General features: G+C 51.7%; 3 protein-coding genes across 4 annotated transcripts; 2 read left to right on the top strand and 1 right to left on the bottom strand.

Annotated features, from left to right (window-relative positions):
* The first annotated feature begins 2,572 nt into the window (after nucleotides 1–2,572).
* Nucleotides 2,573–6,342, top strand: LOC119107002 (abasic site processing protein HMCES). Of its 2 annotated transcripts, none has more exons than XM_037230349.1 (7): nucleotides 2,573–2,612; nucleotides 2,892–3,043; nucleotides 3,470–3,570; nucleotides 3,869–3,960; nucleotides 4,196–4,286; nucleotides 5,005–5,121; nucleotides 5,376–6,342. In XM_037230349.1, the coding sequence occupies exons 1-7, from the start codon at nucleotides 2,593–2,595 to the stop codon at nucleotides 5,898–5,900; spliced, it is 1,098 nt and encodes a 365-aa protein (XP_037086244.1). In that variant the 5' UTR covers nucleotides 2,573–2,592; the 3' UTR covers nucleotides 5,901–6,342. The 2 variants fall into 2 exon arrangements, with proteins under 2 accessions (XP_037086244.1, XP_037086243.1); XM_037230348.1 differs by having other exon boundaries at nucleotides 3,863–3,960.
* A 1,677-nt stretch (nucleotides 6,343–8,019) lies between these two features.
* Nucleotides 8,020–9,450, bottom strand: LOC119107003 (uncharacterized). The gene is made up of 2 exons (XM_037230350.1): nucleotides 9,317–9,450; nucleotides 8,020–8,707 (listed from the first exon to the last, which is right to left on the bottom strand). Exon 2 carries the CDS (start codon nucleotides 8,656–8,658, stop codon nucleotides 8,143–8,145), a length of 516 nt encoding a protein of 171 aa, XP_037086245.1. The 5' UTR covers nucleotides 8,659–8,707; nucleotides 9,317–9,450; the 3' UTR covers nucleotides 8,020–8,142.
* Nucleotides 9,451–9,820: 370 nt separating this feature from the next.
* Nucleotides 9,821–18,274, top strand: LOC119106993 (integrator complex subunit 14-like). The gene is given in 12 exon segments (XM_037230338.1): nucleotides 9,821–9,950; nucleotides 11,682–11,874; nucleotides 12,234–12,404; nucleotides 12,767–13,000; nucleotides 13,380–13,490; nucleotides 14,044–14,164; nucleotides 14,818–14,909; nucleotides 15,433–15,544; nucleotides 16,446–16,654; nucleotides 16,954–17,041; nucleotides 17,044–17,070; nucleotides 17,073–18,274. Coding segments are annotated over 11 exon segments (1,434 nt in total). The 5' UTR covers nucleotides 9,821–9,950; nucleotides 11,682–11,709; the 3' UTR covers nucleotides 17,177–18,274.
* The last annotated feature ends 464 nt before the right edge of the window (nucleotides 18,275–18,738 follow it).

The following is an 18,738-nucleotide window of genomic DNA, read 5'->3' as shown; positions in this document are numbered from 1 at the left end:
TATATGCGTGCTGTGCCGGTAGTGGAGAGGGGGCATTCGACCCCACTGTAGCGTTGTGCTGCCTCCCTCCCTCTCCCTTGGGATCCGCAGGGATTTTTTCACAGACTCCTCCAAGAAATTGGCATGCCCTCCCCTCCCTCTTAAGGACTGCGTACCACTGAGCATTGATTTTCCGTCCCTGAAGTCGAATTTTGGTGGCAGCTCTGACCTATATGCGCTCGCTCGGCTCCTATATCCTGGAAGATGTCCACAAACAACAGAATTGCCAGGGATGCAAGCCTCTGCTAGCGGAGGAGGTTTATAATAACATGACCGATTCGCGTAAAGCTAATTTTAGGGAATCCAAAAGCCAATAATTCAGATCCCCTATGATGCTCACCGTGACGCACACTTGTCGTCCGTGCCCTAGTGTTCCGCACGCAAGTTTTTCATCTAGGATACCAAAATCTCCCTCTCCGCGATAATTTTGGGCTACCATATAGTTACAGTTCCGACGCAGCAAGGACGGAGGTGATCTATATTGTTTACAAATACACACGCTCAGCATTCGCAAGCGCGAACGTGCACGTTGCCGGCGGGGGTCCAAGCGGTTCAAGGTATGTTAGTCTGAGGGGTTTTGAGTAAATGAAGTTAATTATTATTGCAAAGCGGTGGTATTTGAAATTCCTACCGATAGAGAGGCACGCATCCTTTGTTATTCATTTGATCCGTAGCCTCACGGTGCATGTTTGACGTGAAGCATGCTGAAACACGCTGTGGTGCTGTGCCAGCGTTGTAAATTGGTATGGTCCAATGTAAGACAGGTGGTCTGGATAACTGAAAATGGTATATCAGCATCGTGTAGTTCGTGGAACAATAAGCAGCCTGGTTTTAGGGTATGAATGTGCCTATACCTCTGAAGGAGGTAATTGCTACTCACTGTGTTTTCATGGAGCAAGATGTTACGGACTCACAAGGATTCATAGCATCCATTCTGACTTCATTCCTCAGTGGGCTGGTTTGGGCTAGTATGATAAGTTATCATCTTAACTTTTCTTGAACAGGTCTTGTCATTTGGAGGCCCTTTAAGGTAATAACATAACATACCAGTCTGAAACTTGCTGGAATAGTATAACAGCTTTCTACCAACCAACATCTTAACTTGCTAAAACCAACTTTACTTCTTGGACTCCATTTGAGGCATTAGAATGAAGGATGAAGTGGATGCTCCTTAATTATTTGCCTGCCCAGCTGGACATTTGCATAAAAGAGAAAAATCATGACCATCAATTTACCATAAATCCCCCAGATGTTGCATGGCTTCCCTGCCTTGTTTTTGCTGTCATAGCAATCTAGTAATTCCTATCTTAATTACCATAATTTCCCAAGCATATGGAAGCATTTCTTTGGAAAATGGGTATTACGTTTAATGACTGATTAAATGTCTGACTTTAGGTCAGATCATGTCACAAGACCTGCTATGACCTTGAGTCATTTAAAAGTAGCACATCTGGCACCACACAAATGAGTGTTCATGACATATGATATTGAATTATGAATCAACACTATGTTTGGGCCATAAATCCGCTGTTTCTTCTGTGGTATGGTAGGTGCGCAACAGGACTTTTTCTCAGTTAATCTCACCCAAATCGTAGCCAGGTACCTGCTGACTGGAAACGGCATCAGGGACACCATTGTTCACCTTTCGCTTCTGAGCAAGACACTAGATATGTTCTAACGGATCAAGTTGGAGTGGATATTTCTGAAAAAGGACGTCAATCGACATCAAAGCGAAGCGAACAGCACTGGTCTTGTCACGCCAGGAAAAAATCTGTGCTGTCGGCTAGACCCTGAATCATTTCCCTCGGTCCATTGGTCCATTGGTTCAAGAGCTGTTGTCAGACACACGTTTCCCCAGTAACTCGAAGGGGGCAACTACCACAACCATTGTCATGAGGTTATGACGCACGTTGGAGGAGACCGAAGGATATCTGACGAATGATACACGGGATTCTCACTAGCGAGAAACAACCGCTAATAGTTATGTCGAAACCCAGGGCGTCGTGATCACCAGACTTCGTGTCGAGGGCTAGTCCCTGTTTTTATGCAATGCTGAACATGGTTGTGAACAAAGCGGAGCTTGTTCGGATTCCACACCCCTCGCTATGGCCGTTGTGGCCGTCATTCGGCCGATGACCGTCATTCGGCCATCGGTCATCATTCGATGACCTCGGATGATGTCCCTCTACTTGCGCGATATAAAGGGGATGTAATCTGAATGGGATCGGCGTCACGGTGTGAACATACCGAACTCACGCAGACGTTATCCGAAATGCGATTTGCTTTGGTCGACCTAATTTGCTAGGTTAACCGTAGCTGATAACGCGAATGAAGCATGTTGATTTAGAGTCGCAGGTAAAGTTGCCGTCCATGTTTGTGCTCAAGCACATCGGTTGTGAGCGCGGTCTTGTCTGGAGCAGCTGGGACAAGGTGTGACTTGCTGTGACATTACGTGTGCCTTTCCACCTGGCGCTTGGCCTAATAGCGACATTGTGTTCTCGGAATACCTTCCCAGGGTGCACGAGACCGTCACCAACGACGCAGTCCGCTGCAATGTGTGGACGAACTGCTTGGTAAGATTTGTCCCTTGTTAATTTATTCGTCAGCTGTGATAAATGCATTGCGAAAGCTTAGCTTGAGGTTATTTTGCCAGAACCTCGGACGCATTAGATATGTCAGAATGGTTCCATAGGCTGTATAATGAAGCCATGTGAACGGCTTGTCATTCTCTCGTGATGGGTCTCTTCGTACCGTGTTCTATATACATCCTAGCGTTTAAATTCGCTGCTGTCTTTCGGTGAAACACGATTGAACGTAGATATGCATCAGGCTATATTTACCGATGTCCTCAGCACGCTGCAGCCTGACAGAGTGCGCAGCGCCTGCGGCTATGTCCCGGAAGCGGAGCAGAAGGGAGGCGGCGGCGGGAAATTCCGCAAAGCTCGCTGGGTGGACCAGCCGGGATCAAAGGCGTATCACCCATCTTATAATATTGCTCCTACGGGTATGCCCCATGTTTTCGATAATGAGTGTAATCCAATAGAGGTCGGTGACGAAGGACTTTTCCTGTGGCATACGCATTTAATATCGGAGGGCTTTGTAAGTTGCGCAGCTTGTGACCATGCCGTTATTGAATTAATATGTTTCGTTGTTACCTTTTTGCCACTATTTTCCCGATGGATTCGGCCCATTGCTCAGTGGTCCTCAAATTGTTGAGAAGCTTGCTTTCCGAAACTGGGCGGGGACTTCATGGTCTCATAATTTTTGTTCAATGGCAAGGAGGATTCTTTCAAACGCTTCATTCCACAAATCATATAGGAGGTCGTTTTGCGCACACTCAGTGGCGGCCCTAGCAGCAGGCCTGGGTCCCGTCACCCCAGCCTTTCCGCTCATCGGGCGGTGCGCTGAAGGCGACGTGTGTCTGTTTCAGGCACGCTGCCGGTGCTGATCCGGGGACAGCACGCCGGCTGTGCCGACGACGAGCGCGTGGTGATGCCGATGCGATGGGGCCTGGTGCCCTTCTTCCACAAGGTGCGGCGATTGCCGTTGCTTGCCTGTCTGGTGTTGATAACACGCGATAAGGGAAATGCTGGTGTGTATTTTCCACGCAGAATGCGTCCAGATATTAGGTCCCATAAAGGTGGCATACCCTAGATAAAGCTCCAGGTAGAGTTAATTGTTGTATGTGCGGATGGTTATGGGACTATGGCCACGGTGCCGTAGTTGATGCTCTTAAGCAGACTCTTGCTGGACTGGGAATAGGCAATTTCATTCCAGGAGATGATAATGCAAGGCGTAAAGCATGACAATAATGCATCTGCAGGGACAGGTGGCAGACATGAAGCTTTCGACGTTCAACGCTCGCTCTGAAGAGTTCCTGAAGAAGTCCATGTTTTCCCACCCCTTCAAGAAAGGTCAAAGGTATAGTTTGCGTGTCATTTTCTATTTGGAACTCACTGGATGCTGTATCACTATATCACATTGTATCACTTATCACCGCATGGTCTTTTGCGATGATCTAATGTTGGTGGTTGTATACAACTCTAACCTCATCTGGTGGTGAAGAACTTTGACCTATGGAAGTTTTAATCAGTCTTATCATGTTTTGGAATCAAACTAATGGGCTGGTGCTTACCTAACTACGTGCGATTTTCAGATGCGTCGTTGTTTGTGATGGCTATTACGAGTGGAAAAAGGACGGAGCTGGTAAAAAGCCGTACTTCTTGTACAGTGAACAACGCAAAGATGTAAGTAACAAGTAGGCTTTAACCCAGCTAACTATTTTATACTTCGTGTTTTCTTGGTACCACATGACCCGATCGGGAGGGGGAGGGGGAATGGATTAGCTCGACAACATTATATTAGGTCAAATCATTGCCTAATGGAACATTGTGGAGCATAGCATACTTCCGTTAGAACTGCAAGGTTGCGAACTTTTGGCATATGTTGCCCAGAGTCCCGCTGGCGGTCAAATTGGAACGAAACGCGGTCAACTGGAATGCGTTGCTGTCGCAGACGGTACGACATTCAGCAGCCAACTGTGTGGCCGGGTGACACTGGCCGCGCACCAGGGTAGTGCACCAATGATTTTTTGATCGCTCGTCTCTGCGCTACTGGGCAGTCTCTTCTAGTTTGTTAAGCCGCCCCCGCCCCCCTCGTCCTGCCTCGGGGAAGAAAACCTCGTGTGATCACGTCATTCAATGCCACAAAATCAATCTAGCATTGTTCAAAAACTTAAAAACACCGAAAGTGCTCAACCCCACGCATTTTTTTGCTGAGGATGGTATTTTGTGGCTGAAAAATAAGCCGTTTTGTACAAGCTCAAACTTGCCCAATTTCGTCTACAGTAGTATGAATACGTGCCCACACACGTGACAGTGATATATGCATCGGATAAACTCACCATTGGCTTGTAATAACGTGTAGCGTTTAAGTATAGTTTCTTTAACTAGACACGAATTTCAGTGGGACATTTGCACCAATGTGAACAGCCTGGATGAAGATGACCTGTGGAGTGAGGCCGAGGGATGGAAGGGGCCAAAGCTCACAATGATGGCTGGCATATTTGAGTCATGGAAATCGGTAAGTCATTCTCCTGTGACAATTTGGTATGAAAGTTTCGCCTTTTTTGAAAAAAATCGTTATGAAAGGCTTCTGCCTTTGGACTTGTCCTGTACTCGAGAAAGAAACTGGTAGCTTCCCATTTCCGTAGTTTCATTTTGTTTGACGCGGTCTGTTAACGACTTTCGGCGTTGTCTTTTGTAAGCTGTGATTCTAAGCGTCGCACGCCGTGAGTTTCGCGCACGAACAGCATCACGATGTGATTGTGGTTTCAGGACGGTGACCAGCCGCTCTACAGCTTTACCATCCTGACCCAGGCGGCCAACTCGCGCCTGGATTGGCTTCACTCGAGGATGCCGGTGTTCCTCGTCACGCCGGAGGCGGTGCGGGACTGGCTGTCGGTTGGGGAGACGTCGGACGAGACGGCGCTGGCGCTGATCACACCTGCGGACTCGCTTGCCTGGCATCCTGTGTCCGCGGACATCAACAACGTACGCAACCAGGAGGTAACGAACAAGCCGCTGGACGAGACCAAGCGCTCGGCGTCGGCCGGCTTCATGGCCAACTGGCTGGGCAAGGCAGGCAAACGATCGGAGGGGCAGCAGGCGGCAAAGCCGCCGGCGGAACAGCGGGAGCAGGAGGCGAAGCCGGTGAACCTGCCAGCAGAGCGGCAGGAGCAGGAGGCGAAGCGGCCGGCGGAGCCGGGGGAGCCGGAGGAGCGGGACGTGGTACAGCAGGAGCAGGGGACGAAGCGACCGGTGGAGCAACAAGAGCAGGAGGCCAAGCGCAGCAAGCAGTGAACTGTCGTGGGCAGCGGGTAGAGCGGGGACTGGCTTCCCGAAGAGGACTGTCGGAAGTGACGCGTCGGGACGTGTGCCATACCTATGGCATATCGTCCGTTCTTTGTTCAAGGAAACGCCGTTACAGCAGCTTAGAGTCAGACGTTAGCGCAGTGAGGGCTGTCACAGGTTCCAGCATAGGGCATACCATATGATCATCGTTCAGACAAATACTGGGGCTGCACCGCACTCAAACTGAAGCGTAGTGCGGCGGCCATTCTCCACTATCAGCATCGTTGAGTCCTGTGTCGCCATTTTATTATGTTGTTTTTTCGCCAAGCGAATGTTAGCGTTTCCTGTTTGTAGCGCTTTTCTGCTAAACTACGACGGAAGTGACGCGTAGTTTAGCAGAAATATTTTGTCCATATTTTTGGAAGAATAGACAGCAGCTGCGGCGGCCTGACGGATGAGAGGAATTTGTGAGATGCGCGGCAGTGTGGGGACGTGTTGGCCATTGGTGCTGACATTTCGTTCCCGGATCGTGGATCACTTAGTTTTAAGTAATTTGTAAACGACCCAGGAATGCCACTACTCCGATCTACGGGCGGGCCCCCTTGATAACAGTGACATGCCCGGAACGGCCCGCGTTTCTCGAGCGCGGTGACATACATGAAGTATTCCTTTCACCGACTTAGATACCGTGGCTGTCTACGCCCGGTGGAAAGGCGAAATAGCCTCACTCTGATCCGCATGAATGCATTTATTAAACCCCGCAAACTACATGCACACCATCCAATGGCGTACCGTCGTCTGGCGCATGACGCATGATGCCGGATGACTGCAGGGAGACTAGCAGCGCTTCAGGTGACTTCAGACGCATTCGCCGGGTAGTCGGGATGCTTTGAAGTGAGTTGTTGTTTTAAGTGACAAATGCTGACGCAAAGTTACTCGTTTCACCATTTTTTTCTTTTTTTAGGACAACCTTGAGGTATAAGCCTCGTCCGATTGGTCTTCATAATTTAGCAACAACGCAAACCACTCGCAAGTGTCTCCACGTCATGTTTTGACTTGATAAAAACGACGATATTCCTTCTGGCTTTTCATTGCTAACCTTCACTGACTATAGCCAAGGCGATGACAATATTCCAGCAGACCAACCTGATCAGATGGAGGATTTCATAAAGCATTGTGTGGTGTTTGAAGGTTCATCCCACTGACCGCAAGTATCGGCCATGAACTGAATGTCTACTTAAAGTCGCACAGGTCGCGGGTGGTGAGAGAATACAAGCGTCGGCTTCGAACCTAAATTGCGGCAATCGCTATCACTGACAGGTGAAAATATTTCGTTTAAATCTAAGGCACAACCTTTTGCTTGCTGTCGCGTTCTGACGAGACGTTTCCAAATTGCGACGAGGACATTGACGTTAAGTCTTTAACACAAATTAACAGAACTGAAACCAATTGAGACAAAACATAAGTACCTCATTACCGGGGTTGTAGTTTCCTATTCAGTTGAGAAGAGGGGCCAAAGCCCCCCCCCCCCCGAACTTGGGCACCAGCCTCCTAACTTTGAGAAGAAAATGGGCCAAACCCAGCAAGAAACCTGTTTCTAAACCTGTTGGCATATTTTAAGGGTAGGTTTGTAATTTTTCATTGTTCATCCTCCCCCAACCCAATCATCAAGCAGCCAATCGACTTATGTTGTGAAACTACACCCCTGCTCAGTACCGTAGCGGACAAGCAGTTTGACGCCAACACAAGCATCAGGCGAAAAACTTAAGCGCGAGCAACCCAGCCAGCTGGGGTTTAGACGACAAGGCATACCAAGTTATTTAGCGTCGCCATATCACGTCAGTCACGGTACAGAACGCGGTCACGGCCAATCGCGGTACAGTACCATATGATAATAGGTTGCGGATTTAAGCCTTTACCATTGTGAAGTCAGTCTACCGCTGAGGCGCGGTATCCACACCGCGCGGAACACACATTGCGGGCCTGGTTCGGGGAAATGAGTGCACCTCTTGGGCTGGTTGGTTATTGAAATAACAGACGTCAGGTACAAATGCACTACACGAATGGGGACTTCTCGGTGTTTTGGTCGCGCAACTGCCTACTTGTCAGTTTTCCAAAAAAGTGTGAATACACAACGCAGTATCATTTATTACAAAAAACTTGCCAGCATATCAACATACCAAAAGCATCATAAGCCTTTGCGATCTCTCCAATCGCAATCTACAATCTGCGGAGGACAAGGCACACAAAATCACGTCGCGTCCAGTTTCACCGTTTTACTCGTCGCTAGTGCCGACATAAAGTCCGCGGGTACGGCGGCCTCCGCAAAGCGAGCCAGGTCCTCGTCATCGCTGCTGTCGGAGCTGCCGTCACCTGGCGCCGCAGCAGCTCCGGTCTCACTCTGAGGCGACGACTGCGCCCCCAAGGCCGAGCCCGAGGCGTCTGGTGGCGCCGCCCGGCCGTCGCCGGCGGTCGGCCGCCGCTCGCAGCGGCTCTTCTTCTTCAGCTGGTACTTCTGCAGATCGACGCCAGCCAGCCGGGGCCGCTTGGGCGCCGGCTCAGGCGCGGCCTCGTCGGCCACCTGCAGCGGTGGCGCCCCCGAGAACAGCTGAACACTGCCCTCCACCGGCACTGGCCGAAGATGCTTGCACCTGTCCTTCTCCTTAATCATGCACTCCACCACCTGGTCCAGCTTTTTCCCGACGAACTCGCGGAACTCCGGAGTCGTATCCAGGTCTCTCCAGTCGCTGTCCGTCGATGAGCTCATCTCCAGTGTCGAAGTTCTCACTATAGCATTTTTACAGGAAGGAGATAGCCTGCAAAATTGCCAAGTGATGTGGGATAGAAATGATCAAATTGCAGATAATTACAAGATGAGGCAAAATGATAGTACTTGCTGTCTTTGCCATGAAATTTTGCACCTTAAATGTATCATCTTGCACATTAAATGTATTGTATTGCACATTACTCTTGCACATTGCTTCATTGTACATTACTCTTGAGCATAAATTAAATGCATTGCACATTACTCTTGAACATTAAATGTATCATCTTTGCTCACAGTACTGACAATCATCATAATCCCATTCAAAAGATTAAGAAAATCACACTTAACCTTTGGAAACATCCATATAATATTAAACGTTCCTGTTCAAAACACGTGCAACAGAAACCACAACATAACATCACACCGCAACATTTTGACCCTCACTTTGCATAAAACAAGGTGAAAAACATAGTTCCAGTAAGCCTTAAACAATAAGAAATGGCAATCAGCATATTTCAACGTTTGCACTTTCTGCCCTGATGATGGTGCAATACCACTTCAATCTTTCAATGACCGATGACCTGTCCAAATTAACCAATCTTTCTACTAAATACATCATAGGGCACATAACCCCGACCAAACCATAGAAGCAGCTTACCTGTTGCCAACCCGCGCGCTCCTACGGCGTGACTATACTCATACAGTCCGACTTCGTGTGAGGAGCACAGAGCCACTGTTAAAAAGCCAGCAACAGCCACGTTAACCATCCACCACCTTCACAATTCCGGTAGCTGCACTGCATGTCAGCCTTACGCTTATTTCAGAAATAGCAAAGGCAAGGTCCACAGCTGATGATATGGTAGCACTTACTAGGTATGACGTACGAGGTAGATTTAAACCTTGGTCAAGAAAGCTCATTTAATGTCTGAGATATATTTTTCATCTAATTCTCTAAAAAGTTATCACATTTTTTTGATTTAGTTGCTTTCATAAAACCGATCATATTGGTGTTTCAGAGTTCAATAATTCTGTCTAATTTGACGTCATCGTAAACAAGAGAGCTACCATCTCATGGCTAGCTTATCCCGTTGTGTTGGTTGCAGAACATGGCGCAGTAGCTTCAATAAACGCACACATATTGGACGGTGCGGGTGAAGTTCATCAAAAAATGTGGTATTAGGCTATAGGGGTGGTCTGTGCGGCCCATGAGACATTGATATTGGCCGAACTTGCAAGATCGTGCTCGTGTATGCCGTCAAGAGGCAGCTGGATATTACCTGAAGTAGAGTTAGGTAACTGGCGGCAAATTTGTCCAGTTTGTTGGTTGGGATAAGTGGGATTGGGTGGTGACTGGGTGGGATGAGTGGGAGATGGGTTTCATGGATTTTTTTATGATTTGAGGATCATAGGTTGGTGCCTGATTTTAGTAGGAATTTGAATTCCAGAATTGACCGAATTTTCATTCAGTCAGATCGGACTTTGTTCATGAAATTGTCACAAGAGGTGTGTGTGTGTTTGTGTGCGTTAAGAGTCAGACTTAGTCAATCAGGCCCAGACTGCAAAAATTTATCTATGGTGCAGGATGGCTCTGCAAATGGCGCAGGTAGCATCTTTCTGGCATGAGCTTAACTCAGGTCAGAACAATTTGTGCTGTATATTCAATCCTTTTCTTTAAAACAAGCATTTTGAGCATGTTTGTCTGAAGCTCAGAGTGCTCAAGTTCACAGCATATACATTATGAAATGGTTGCTGATGTGCTGCCACTACACCAGACATTCAACATTTCATGGATTTCTTAGTCTGGAAACAAGTCACCTCAGAGTCCTCAAATACAGGAATTAAACTTAATTTATGTTTTATAGTGGGGCAGCCAATGCATGCATAAAATAAACCTTAAAAATAAGTTATTCTAGGAAATAAAATCAACTGATAATTGCCTGGGGGCTAATAAGTTTGTGTTATTCTTAAGTTGTGTTATTATTGTGGTGATTATTGTTTATTATTATTATTATTTTGTTATTATTACTGTGTTATTCTTAAGTTAAGTCTTTGTGTTATTCTTAAGTTGCCTGTGTATCAAGCTAATGTGCCCATCTGTATCTTGATCACATCTTAGTAGAATCAATTCTGTTGAAATCAATGCTGAATGTAAACTTCATCTCCTTGAGCTAAATCATATCTGCTTCAAAGGTTTGTGTTTCAGCTGGTAGCCAAATTGATGCTTAATTTTGCATGATGTGAATCAAAAGATAAGGAGTTCTGGGTGCACAAGGACCATCACAGTTGGCATCCCATAAACTAATCACCATCAGCAATAAGTTTTATAATCACCACAATGATTTTCATTGTAGTCTTCTATCCAATGGAAAAAAAGGCATAAGTGCCACCAGGTGAATTGTCTAGCAGAAAATTTTTTAGGTTTCAGCAAATCACATGCTTTTGTGCCCAGAAAAATAAATTCATACCAATTTTGAATGGATATCTTTTCAAACTTTGACTTAACACCACAAAATAAGTTATTCAAGCTGTATCAAAGGATGGATATAATCCCATTTTTAAAAAAATGATGCTCAGGCCTGTTTACTTTTGGATGTCAGATGAGGAATCAAACACATGTTGAATAACAGGCCCTCCAAAAGGACACTCATTGATGCTGCATTACAGCTTAGAAATACTGAGGTAAAAAATCCACCCACTGTCCATGAAGTTGAGAACAAGGGAGAGTGTTGTTTGTTGTGATGAACCTGATATGCTGAATACCAAGTTGACAGAGTAGGATGATGAACCTGATAGGCTGGATACAAAGATGACAGATTAAAAAATTATATAGATGTACAAGCTCTGCCAGATGTGACAACATCTTGCAAGTCAGTGGGTTTCCCAAACTAGAAGTGCCAAACCATTTTGATGAAGCCCCTTCCCAAGTGAGCTCTGTGCCTTCTGTGCTATATTAGGCATGAGTGATATCACATCCTGTGCAAAAAAAGTGATAACCTGCCTCTGTGCTGGTTTCCCATCTGCAGTAGGTGCGGTCAGCAAGCCAGTTTCAGGATGCCGACAGTGATTGGGCTGGATGTGTCTCTGTCAATGAGTCAGCTGGTTCCCCAACCGGATCGTACGGAGGACCCACCCACAGTTCGTCAGCTGGCAATCAAAGGCATTCATGCTCTGCTGAATCACATTCACCACAACTGCAAACTGGAGTTTGCTGCAGTGGTAAGCAGTAAAAGACGGTAGAAGACAACCCTGCACCTGCAGGGTTGTCTTTGTACTGAATGACATGACCTGCCCAGGTGTTACCTTCATTGCAGTTGATGTAGAATAACTCATGTGATTTGTTGCATATTATGGCCTTGAAAATGTAGATTTCGGAAACCAGAGGGACAGAGTTTGATTTCCTACATTGCTTGCCATTTTACCAGTTTGAAAGACAGGCGATCCCATATGGCTTCGGCAGCTGAGCGCGTCATATAGCCCCATTCACAGCATAAGTGCAGGTATAGCATCATATTTGAGAGTGTGCATTAAGTTAAGTGCCACGTCATTAGACCTATGTCACTTGCTTGCATCGGCAGGCAGTGTACAGCTCCAGGTACGAGGTGCTGGGCTCGTTCACGCGCGACTTTGACCAGCTGAAGAGCCAGCTGTCCTCGTTGGCCGAGTACGACAAGTCCTGTGTCGAGACGGCGCTGCTCGGCGTCAATGCCGTGGTAGCCGAGGAGTGGGGCAGCGGCACTGCCTGCCAGGTCAGCTTGAGGTGGGGTTCAGTCGGTTCTGCCGCCCCGCAGGCCGGTCCGGCCGCCCGCTCAGCCCGGACGGGTGGACGCACCGGCCGCCCGCCTCACGCATGCTTCGATGTATCGATAATCTTCAACTGCACATCCATGTATCGATGTGTCACGAAATAATATTTGCATGAAATACATGACCGTTATTAGATGTCCTATTGCTCATGTTTGTTTTCTGTACACAATTTTCTCCGCTCCCTTCTGTCCGCCATCCACTCCATTTCTCCTACCGCGAGTGATTTTCGGACGTTTGTGCGCGGTCCGTGCTGGGTGACGGTGGCCAAAGGGCATGTGGGCTGACGCTGCCCCGCCTCTGCCAGGTGATCATCATCACGGACGGTAGCATGGGCGTGGGCGAGTCGTCGCTGCGCCACCTGTCGGCCGGCGGCCGGCTGCCGCTGCCCTTCTCGTTCCCCTGTCGGCTGGACGTGGTGCTGCTGGGCGAGCGGGCCGAGCTGGAGCGCCGCGGCGCGCCGGCCGCCTTCCAGCGACTGGTCGAGCTCAGCGGTGGCGAGGGCGCGGTGCACACGCCCGAGCCGCCCCTCTCGGCCAAGGTGCGGAAGCGGCTGGACGTGTGACCGGCGCGACGGTCGTATACCACAGCGCTGGTCGAAAGCTGGCGCTCCGTACCGAGTTGGTGTGTGTGAGGCTTCCTATGGTAGTTACACTGAATATTATGAAGCTAACCGTACCGAACCTTATCATGCGCATTTGGGAAGCTCATGGGGACCGGTAAGGATGGAACGGTCCTGCTTAACGTGCAGTCGACGATGTTTAACTAGGTCCATGCTCGACCATGCCTGACTCGGTGTGGGATTTACAATTTTCAGCCCGGCATATATTTCTGCATTGTCAAACGTACCCTCACCGCCGACACCCCACGTGGTTGCCTCCGCCGTGCGGCCGGTTACAGCGGCGCCGCGTTGGTTTCAGTCGACGCTGGCGCTGTTCCGCAAGCTGGCCGAGACCAATTACGCGCCGTTCAGTGGCGTGCTGCACTGCGGCAGCCTGTCGTCGCCGGTGACGCTCTGTCCGCCGCCCCAGGTCAGGTCAGGTCAGGCACCGCCGCCAGGTGGCTGTGGCAGCGCCGATCGATACCCCAAACGGTCCTGCTCACGCTGTTTTAGTTGTGCGATTAGGGCAAACCCGAGATCTTTGTGTTTGCCTTTTACGGATAACTTCGTTGAAACCTTCCCTTTCTTCCTCTTTCTTTCTCTTCCTTTTTGAACTTAGTTTTGTTGTGCAGTGACAAACAACGAACCTCCGAACGAGTCCGAAACAAATCAGTCGGGCCGTGTCCTATTCTCACCCGAGCGCGTCACTTTTGGTGCTCGATTGCATCCTCTCTTTCCCTATCTATGTATGCGTTCTTCCATCTCTTCTCTCCGTCCTCGACTGCGGTCTCCATCTGATGGCCACAGCTGCCTAGCGTTGCCAGTACCGCCCCCGCACTGCGCCTGAGGTGGTCCACCTTCCGCTGCTTCCGTCGATGACGAGCGGCCAATGCTGGCGCGTCAAGCCGGGTTTCATGGCCGGCGCGCAGACCCGGCCATTCACTGACACCCCTCCCCCTCCCCACCCCTCTCCTCGGCGTCAGACCTACAACCGGATGCGCGACTTCGAGGCCGTGAAGCGGACCGTGTCGGCCGACCTGAAGATCTGCGGCTTCCTGTCGGTGGTGGATGTGGCCAGGTCCGCCGGCCTACTCCCGACACCTGGTGCTGCCGGCGCCGGCAGGCAAGTGTTGGCGCGGCCGCCGCCGCCCGCGACCAAACGTCGCTAGAGTGGAGCAGCTGGAGCCGGCCGGGAGTGGCGCCACTCTTGGCTGGGAGTGGCGAGCCGTCTCCGCTGGGCGGGCTTTCTGGCGGCCCCATGGCGCGGCGTTTAATGGACGGTGTTGTCCTGTGACCTGTCACTGAACGTCTCACGTGACGGCTGTCTTCCTTTCCGGAACAGTCAGCCGACCCGCTCACATAGGCCAAGGTTAGGGGTTTAGGTCCATGTGGGAACCAGCTGACTCCCACGCGAAAACTCAGCAGCCGGCATGCATCAGTTCTGTCATTTTGTCATCAGCTAGGTGACCGAGTTTTGCGCACGTGTCCGAAACACCGTTGACAGCCTTGAGGTTAAGACTTACCACGCTTGGCGTATCCCCACGATTTGACAAGTCAGTGCCATGTGTGTTTAGACGCTCCTCGACGTGCTCGTGTTTTGTGGCATAAGCTGTCCTGTGTACCCGGCTACACTTAGTGAGCTGTCGTGGAGTGGTATTGCGGTAGCGGCTTGGTCCACGAATCAGCACCGCCGCCCACCCCTAAACTCCCGGCCACCAGGGCAGCCGTTGTGACCTGGTGTCGCGTGTTGCGCGCAGACGCGGACGACGTGTCGGCGGTGCCCTGCTCGGAGGACGACGAGGCGGTCCGGACACCCTGCTTCTGTGTCCTGCTGCACGGCGGCCTCAAGGTCAGGTCACACAGGCCACCCCCGTGACCCGCGTCGGTGTGGGCAACCGTCGCTGTGAAGTTAGGTGGTGGTGGTGGGTGCCGCGGCACGTAGCCTGCTGCGCCGACAACGCTGGAGATGGACCCGGTTGTACCAGCAGGTGGCGGGCTTCGCGTCGCTTTCGATGCCCCCGGCCAGGCGTTCCAAGGTCGCCAGTATGCATGTTGGCTCAGCCCGTGTTAATGCCAGCATCAGGTCCAGGTCGCCTCATGTACAGCCGAGGCCATATGTCGTGTGGTGATCTATGTGCACGGTGCGGCTCTGGCCGCACACTGTTTTGGTGGCGGACTTACTCCGCTTTATCTGTGAGGCAAGTACGGACTCCGCGCTATCTGTGCAGCAAGTCCGTCACAGAGGCTCTAGCGGGTGATATGTGCAGTTGGTTCACGACACTAGAAGTCGTAATATTTCCTGAATCCCTCTGTGACGGACCACGAATCTTAGCCTGGTGGCCTCACACCGCTGTTGGTCTCCGGCCTCACAGCGTGAGAACGCAGCAGCCCTTGTCAACGTGGGTGATGACTGGTACGGCATCGTCTACTCCTGGGCTGACAGCAAGAAGAAGGCCAACCTCATGCTGTCGCTTTTCGAACCAGGTCAGTGCGTGTACTGGCGCTGTGCCCAGACTGCTCACCTCTGCCCGCGAGCTCCCGGTGATTCTGGAACAGAAGTACAGCCGCTCGGCATCGGACGAGATACATAGCGAGCGGGAGGGTTCTGTGACATCTTACACTCGGTCATTGCCGGGTCAGCCCATCGCAGCAGACCGCCAGCCGCCCGCCACCCGTCCTCGCTCACCTTGCCCCGGCTTCCGCCTGTTAAGCCGCTCGCCGCTCGTGCTCGCTCACCTCGCCCCGTTTTCCGTTGCTGCAGCCGCTCGTCTCGCTCACCTCCCCGTCTTCCCACTGTGATAGCCGCTCGTCCTCGCTCACCTCGCCCCGTCTTCCCACTGTGATAGCCGCTCGTCCTCGTCACCTCGCCCGTCTCCACTGTGATAGCCGCTCGTCCTCGCTCACCTCGCCCCGTCTTCCCACTGTGATAGCCGCTCGTCCTCGCTCACCTCACCCCGTGTTCCCACTGTGATAGCCGCTCGTCCTCGCTCACCTCACCCCGTGTTCCCACTGTGATAGCCGCTCGTCCTCGCTCACCTCACCCCGTCTTCCCACTGTGATAGCCGCCCGTCCTCGCTCACCTCGCCCCGTCTTCCCACTGTGATAGCCGCCGTCCTCGCTCACCTCGCCCCGTCTTCCCACTGTGATAGCCGCTCGTCCTCGCTCACCTCACCCCGTCTTCCCACTGTGATAGCCGCCCGTCCTCGTCACCTCGCCCCGTCTTCCCACTGTGATAGCCGCTCGTCCTCGCTCACCTCGCCCCGTCTTTCCCCTGTTACAGCCGCTCGCCGCTCGTGCTGGTTCACCTCTCCACGTCTTCCCCCTGTGACAGCCACCCGCCGCTCGTGCCCGCTCGCCTCGCCCCATCTTCCCCTTTGGCTGACAGGGACGAGCGTGCTGCCGTGGCTGGGCGACTTCACGAACCTGGGGGCCCGCCGCCGCCGGCGTCGCCCGTTCCCCATCAAAGTGTCGCGCAAGCGCAGCTATCAGCAGACGTGCGTCACCTGGATCAAGCAGTCGGGCCTGCATTCGGACGTGCAGAAGGTGCTGCGCCACGCCAGGAAACTGCCCGAGAAAACGCAGCACTTCTACAAGGCGAGTGGTCTCGGCCGGCGCGTGGAGCCGGGCCGCGGGGCGTGTCTGCGCAGGTCTTTGCCATGTGTGTGTGTGGACGTCCCGCTGCGGTACAGTACGAGCCTGGTCCGGCTCGCGGTACAGTACCGCTGGTGCCGCTGGCGGCTCGCGACGTGGTGCCGTGTGTCGTCGGTGGGCTGACTGGGCGTTGCTGCTGGCACGTTCGCAATCTCACGGCACTAAAGTCTGTGAGAAGCCGCCCCGCTGTTGAGCAGCCAGTCAGCCAGGCGACAGACTGACCGGTGCGCTCGCCCCACCAGGAGCTGAACCGCGTGCGCAGCGCAGCGCTGGCGTTCGGCTTCCACGAGGCGCTGGAGAGCGTGGCGTGTATTCTGGAGCGCGAGTGCACGCGCTGCCGGGCAACGCGCACCCGGACTGTGCATGCAGCTGACGCACGCGGCCACGGCGCTGCGCCTCCCCGAGCACCGGCTGCCGGCCAAGCCGGTGCAGCCGCTCTGGACCCGCTTCCAGACCGACGGCTGAGGCCGCCGGCGGCCCAGCTGGAGACGGCCGGCTGGCGGCGTCCCCAGCACGACTGGAGAGGTGGGCCTGCGCGCTGAGCGGGGCCGCGGCAGGCCAGCGTTTGAGCCCCCTCATCCCTGCCCCGGACTGCACTGGCTACGTGCAGAGAAGGGTCAGATCGTACTGGAAACTGGCAGGGATTGTGCAGTCTTTTGAGAGCAGCGAGCCCCGCTCCCCCGCCGCTGTAGAGGCTGATGCGCTGAGAAGGCGCCTCAGACTGGAGCGGCCCTGTGGCTGCTGACCCCAGACAGGTACTGTGATTTCGAGCCGTGTCGTGCTCGCGCGCCTCTGACACACACGCCACTCCCGCCTGCGTGCTGTCGAAGAAGACTGAACATTGGACTCCTGCCACAATCATATCATGTCTATTCTGATGGGAACGTGTTGTCGGAGAACGTGCAGGGAAGGTATCCGGTGGTTGTCATAAAAGCGTGTCATTTTTCATTGCTGTGTTCATCCATCATTTGCAATAAAAGTACTGCTGACAGTCAGTTTGATTTCGCTCATTGTAGAAGCGCACAGTTCCATTGTGTTTTGTCCGGTTCGGTCTCTGGTATCTTTTTGAAAGGTGTCAAATACACACGTTTAGCAGCACATTCATAATTTAGAGGTTATGGCACAAAATGGATCATTATGTACCATTTATACTCCATTAACCTTAAATTTACCATTACAATACCATTACAATACAAAAAAACCATTAACCTTAAATTAAAAATAAATTAAAAACCATTAAAAATGTGAACTGTGGAGGTGCCGCGGCATCGGCTCATTTGGGAAAAGTTACCAAGGCAAACAGGATGGAAACGGAACCACACTGATGAGACTGGAGCTTACACACTGAGCTGAATACACTGATCGGCCCAGTCGTTACTTGCTCGATCCACTTTTCTCGCTGTCTCGTTTATCCTTGAGCTTGTTGAAGTACTCGAGCGCGAAGTCCAGTATGTCGGGCGGCTGGTGCAGCAGCACGTTCAGCGTGAACTCCAGCAGCACCTCCCGCAGCTGAGGAGGGGCCGCCTGCAGCTCCAGGCCCATGCGATCGGAGCTGCTCATCACCGGACTGTCGTGAAGTGAGACATCTTGGTCAGTCCACGTGTCGAGGGTTAGTCCATGGATGTATCTCATGAGTGTTTCAGCTTACTCCCACACGGCTATCCGCGTACATACGTGTGAAAGACACAGTCACAAGCGGCTTGCGTGATAAAAGATGGCTTTCAGAACTGGGCGCGAAACGTATGATTTCTGAATCTGACGCCGCGCGTCAGTGCTGCACGCCGTGTCTTAAATCTCTTATTTCACTTCCAACGTCCCTGACTGCTCGGAGAGAGACAACATGGTGGTGTGCGTATTATCGCGTTGCACATGTCTCATCAGGTGACATGCTCTCTGAAATTAGCCCCTGTCATTCGTCACGCTATCCTCTCGCTCGCTTTGTCCTGCGTCCTCGCGACAGCCCGCCCGACGGACGGAGGCAGCATGCGTCGACCATGAGCGGGCCGAGCGGCCCTATGGTGGGGGCC

This window comes from Pollicipes pollicipes, unplaced genomic scaffold (genome assembly GCF_011947565.3).
Source record: "Pollicipes pollicipes isolate AB1234 unplaced genomic scaffold, Ppol_2.1 Scaffold_6578;HRSCAF=7798_pilon_pilon_pilon, whole genome shotgun sequence".
In the NCBI taxonomy this organism is placed as follows: domain Eukaryota; kingdom Metazoa; phylum Arthropoda; class Thecostraca; order Pollicipedomorpha; family Pollicipedidae; genus Pollicipes; species Pollicipes pollicipes.
This window is presented reverse-complemented; position numbering and strand designations above follow the sequence as displayed.